The sequence below is a fragment of the Hemitrygon akajei genome, unplaced genomic scaffold (assembly GCF_048418815.1).
Source record: "Hemitrygon akajei unplaced genomic scaffold, sHemAka1.3 Scf000143, whole genome shotgun sequence".
NCBI lineage: Eukaryota > Metazoa > Chordata > Chondrichthyes > Myliobatiformes > Dasyatidae > Hemitrygon > Hemitrygon akajei.
Window position 1 is genome coordinate 1,232,971 of NW_027332029.1, and position 5,280 is coordinate 1,238,250.

The window sequence follows — 5,280 nt, forward strand, 5'->3', positions numbered from 1 at the left end:
TGCAGATGCTGGAAATCCAAAGCAACAGTCACAATGTTCTAGCAAATCTCTGCTGAGTTCATTCAGCATTTTGTGATTTTGCTGATTTAAAATAATTGTATAAACATCACAAATCTGTCAGAGGTTTAACGAAAATTGAGAAGAAATGTTTCAAGCTGCAAATAACTGGGCATACCGGAAACTAATTAAAAATTAGTCTCCCCCAGTATAAGAAACATCCTCTCCAAATCCTCTCTATCGAGGCAGTTCAATATTCGATAGGTTTCAATGAGATCCCTCTTCATTCTTCTAAACTCAAGTGAGTACAGGCCCAGATCCATTAAATTCTCCTAATTGATTAACACTTTTATTCCCATGGACCTCTATAGACCCTCTCCAATGCCAACACATATTTTCTTAGATAAGTGGCCTAAATCTGCTCACAGTGCTCCATGTTTGGTCTGACCAATGGCTATAATGCCCCAGGATTACATCCTTACTCTTATATTATAGTTCTATTGAAATGAAAGCGACCACAGACTCTGCCCTCAAGTCAACCATTAGATAATCCTGAACAAGGAGTCCCAAGTTCCTTTGCACCTCTGATTGTTAAATTTTCTCTCCATTTAGAAAATAGTCTATGCCTTTAATCCTTCTACCAAAATGCATGGCTATATATACACTTCCCTACACTATATTCCATCTTCTCATTCTCCCTGTCTGTCTAAACCTTCTTCAGATAATTAGCTTCCTGAACGCTACCTGCCCCTCCAACTCTTTTTGTGTAATACTGAAACTTGGCATAAAGCCATCAATTCAGTCACCCAAATCATTGACATATAACGTGAAAAGAATCGGCTCCGACAAAGACCCCTGTGGAACACTACTAATAGACTGCAGCAAACCAGAAAAAGACCTCTTATTCTCACTCCTTCTCTTCTGCCAGTTAGGCAACCTTCTGTCTATGCTAGTATCTTTCCTGTAATGCCATGGGCTCTTAATTTGCTAAGCAGACTCATGTGCGGCACATTGTCAAAGCCCTTCTGAAACTCCTAGCAATCAATATCCACAGATTTTTTGTTGTCTATCCTGCTTGTTCTTTCCTTAACGAATTCCAACAGATTTGTTAGGCATGATTCCCCCTGAAGGAAACCACTCTGACTTTGCCTGCTTTATCATGTGCCTCCCACTACACCAAAACCTCAATCTTAATAATGACCCTAATACCTCCAACTACTGAAGTCAGGATGATTGGCTAATAATTGTCTTTCATTTGCCACCCTCCCTTAAAGTGTGGAGTCATATTTGCTTTTTTCCAATCTTCCAGAGCCATTCTAGAACATAATAATTCTTGAAAGATCATGACTAATGCCTCCACGACATCCGCTGCTACCTCTTTCAGAACCCGAAAGTCTAGTATATCTGGTCCAGGTGACTTATCTAGCATTCAAACTTTCGACCTCAAAAGCACCGTCTTCTTAGTAATAGCAACAACACTTAATTCTCCCTCCGATACTTTTGGATTTTTGACATACTCCTAGTGTCTTTCACAGTGAAGACAGGCAGAAAATATGTATTAAGTTTGTCTGCCATTTCTGTTCCCCCATTACTACCTCGCCAGCATCATTTTCCAGTGGTCTCTCCTTTACTTTTTATATTTCTGAAAGAATTGTTTTGGGATCATCATATTATTGGCTAACATATGTTCATATCTCTCTTTATAAATTATTGTTAGCTTTTTTAAAATCATCCCAATCCTCCAACTTCCCAAAATTTTTACTGTATTTGTTTGTTCTCTTTTTTCCCTCTATGCTGTTTTTGACTTCCGTTGTCAGCCACCTTATCCTCCCTTTAGAATACTTGAGGATGTATCTATCCTGCGCCTTCTGAATTGCTCCCAGATACACCAACCATTGCCGTTTTGCTGTAATCCCTGGTACTGTCCCCTTCCAATTAAATTTGGCCAGCTCCTCTCACATGCTTCTGTTACAGTATCCCTTTTGTTTCAACTAAAATACTAATATATCTGACTTTATTTTCTCCTTCCCAAACTGCAGAGTGAATTTATCATATTATGATATATGTCTCCTAAGGGTTCCTTTACCTTAAACTCTCTAATGAAATCTGGTTCATAACACAGCACTCAATCCAAAATTGCCTTTTACCTGGTGGACCCAACCACAAGCGGTTCCAGAAACCCAACGTGTACGCTTTCTACAAATTCCATCTCTTGGGGTTCGGCAGCAACCTGAATTTCTCAATCTACCTGCATATTGAAATACCCCACGACTATTGCAATATTTCCATTTTACATGCATTTTCTGTCTCCTGTTGTAAGTTGTACCCCACCACTAGGCCACTGTTCTAAGGCCTTGATATAGCCCCCATCAGGGTCTTTTTTTACCTTTGCAGTTTCTCAACTCTACCCACAAGAATACTCCATCTTCCAATTCAATTTTTCCTATTTGTAAGGATCTGATTTAATTTTTTACTAACAAACCCGCTCCATCCCCTTTACCTACCTGCTTGTCCTTTCTATACAATCTATCTTTTGACGTTAATCTCCCAACTATGATTTTCTTTCAGCCACGATTCAGTGATGGCCACGATGTCATAACTGCAAACTCTAACCTCAACCTCATTCCATATACTGTACAGTGAGCTTTCAAATATGACAGCTTCAGGCATATATTCCTTACTCTCTTCAATTTTGCCACCAAGTTAGACTTCAACTCATCCCAGTGACTGCAACCTGCCTGTCCTTCCTCACAGTCTCACTTCACACTGCATTTACTTGTTTACCAACTGCCCCGTCTTCAGACCTATCATTCCAGGTCCCATCCTCCCTGCCTAAATAGTTTAAACCATCCTCCACAGCTCCAGCAAACCTGCCCACAAGGATATTGGTGCCCCTTAGCTTCAGGTATCAACTATCATTTTTTTACAAGTCATAACTTCCCCTCATAGACTATTAGTTTCAAGAAAATTAGACCATCGTCGCTTAGCCTTCTCATGGGTTTCATAACTAGGGGAAATCAACAGTGTTAAACCACCATGAACACGGATCATTAGCATTCTGTTTTGAAACACATGCTGTTGATCTGACGTAACTCAATCCCAGATTCTTCTCTCCTTCCGGTACTTTGCTTCATTTTTACTTTTGACTGCAAGTTTATGGAGTTTGGATGGTTGTTCCTGCTATAGGAGAGGGATGATCCTGTGCATCTGTTTTTCTTGCGCCCTTTCTCGGTTTTCTATTATTCATATAGTTTTTGCGTTTAAGGCACGTGTACATAAGGGAACCAAGGGATCAGAGGTTTCCCATCATTTTAAGTGCATAAAGGTAGACCAATCTAATGAAAACATGTTTGCAATGTCGGGCATCATCTTCATTCGGTTAGTTAATAGTATTTAACTATTAATTCATAATTAATTGTACGTACAAAAAATGATCTCTGTGATTCCTGTTTATAAATAAGTCCCTCAGCAATAATCTTGAAGTTTTTTACAACAGCTGGTCTTCTGTGTTCTTGCTGGTGAGACTTCAGTTAGAAATCCTTTATTGCTTGTTTGCTAATATTTCTCCTTTTTCTCTTATTTTCTACGGTTAAGCCACTTCATTGCTAACTCAGAGGGAAAGGATGGCTAATTCACCACAGACAAATTCATCTCTCAGCAACCTATCAGACATTCAAAGAGGAAGCGCTTACAAAACAGTTGAACTAATCTTCATTGTGATTGTAGCATTATCTTTGAGTCTGGTGACCATTATCGGAAACATTCTGGTTATGCTTTCTATCAAAGTAAACAAACAGTTACAAACAATTAACAACTATTTTATTTTCAGTTTAGCCTGTGCTGATTTGATTGTTGGTGTGTTCTCTATGAATCTTTACACCATTTACATCGTCATTGGCTACTGGCCCATGGGCCCAGTGGTGTGTGATTTATGGCTGGCTCTAGATTATGTTGTTAGTTATGCATCTGTCATGAACCTTCTTATCATCAGCTTTGACCGATATTTCTGTGTGACAAAGCCTCTCAGCTACCCTGTGAAGAGAACCACCAAGATGGCACTGATGATGATTGCAGCTGCTTGGGTGCTGTCATTTATCCTGTGGGCTCCTGCCATTCTCTTCTGGCAGTTCATTGTAGGTGGGCGGACTGTTGAAGAGTGTGAGTGTTATGTACAGTTCTTCTCAAATCCAGTTGTCACTTTTGGCACTGGAATAGCATCCTTCTATCTACCGGTTATTACCATGACTATTTTGTATGTGCACATATCCCGTGCTAGCAAGAGTCGGATCAAGAAGGATAAGAAACAGCCAGAGTCAAACAAAGGCCCCATTTCTCCCAGTCCAGAGCGAGGCAAAATAATGAAACCGAATAATAACAACATGTCAAGTGCACCTGATGGGTTGCAGAATGTCAAAGTACAAAATGGCAAGGCAGCTGGTGAAGTAATGACGGATCACTGTGGCCAAGGAGAGGAAAAGGGGGTCTACAATCACAAGACTTCCCTCAGTGTCGTCCCTTCCATCCAGAAGGAGGAAGGAAAGATTGATGAGAGCACAAAGGTCTCCAGTGCGCAAAGGTATTTTAGCAACGGCAGCTCCAAGCTCTCCAGCATAAAGGTCGTCACGAAATCCCAAAAGAGTGACTACTGTGCTACCACAATTGAAATGGTGTCAGACAACAGCACCAAGAATGGTAAAGTCAGGGAGCTCTCAGCAGCCCACAAGATCATTAAAATGACAAAGACCCCTGCTGAGAAAAAGAACGGAGCTGTAACCCGGGAGAATAAGGTGACCAGGACCATCTTGGCTATTCTGCTGGCATGTATCATCACCTGGACCCCCTACAGTGTCATGGTACTCATTAACACTTTATGTTCAGTCTGCGTTCCTAACACAGTCTGGACTATTGGATACTGGCTCTGTTACATCAACAGTACTCTCAACCCAGCCTGCTATGCACTGTGCAATGCTACCTTCAAGAAAACCTTCAAACATCTTCTGTTCTGTCAATATAAAAACATTGGTGCACCAAGATAAAATCAATAACCTGCTCCTCTCCATGAATATTTTATACATGGTATAGATGACTTTCACAATGTTTATCATAATTGTATATAAGTAAAATGTTCAACACGCTAAGTTATGGCTCAAATAGACATTATCTGTAATTTGGTGAAAGCACACTTGAGTTCTGTCCAATTAATTTCTTATTTCTGCTTAAATGACGAGTGTGCTGATTGTTATAATGTTTCTGTGTGATATCGTAAATTAATCTTCCTAGATT

The 5,280-nt window shown here is 40.1% G+C and overlaps 1 protein-coding gene across 2 annotated transcripts; it reads left to right on the forward strand.

Moving 5' to 3' along the window:
• The first annotated feature begins 2,798 nt into the window (after positions 1-2,798).
• Positions 2,799-5,033, forward strand: LOC140723878 (muscarinic acetylcholine receptor M2-like). 2 transcript variants are annotated; one of them, XM_073038425.1, is made up of 2 exons: positions 2,799-2,823; positions 3,682-5,033. In XM_073038425.1, exon 2 carries the CDS (start codon positions 3,768-3,770, stop codon positions 5,031-5,033), a length of 1,266 nt encoding a protein of 421 aa, XP_072894526.1. In that variant the 5' UTR covers positions 2,799-2,823; positions 3,682-3,767. The 2 variants fall into 2 exon arrangements, with proteins under 2 accessions (XP_072894526.1, XP_072894525.1); XM_073038424.1 differs by lacking the exon at positions 2,799-2,823 and having other exon boundaries at positions 3,621-5,033.
• Positions 5,034-5,280: the final 247 nt, after the last annotated feature.

Excerpts from the sequence above, each read along its gene's own strand:
- LOC140723878 (XM_073038424.1), top strand. The coding sequence starts at position 3,621 with ATGGCTAATTCACCACAGACAAATTCATCTCTCAGCAACCTATCAGAC.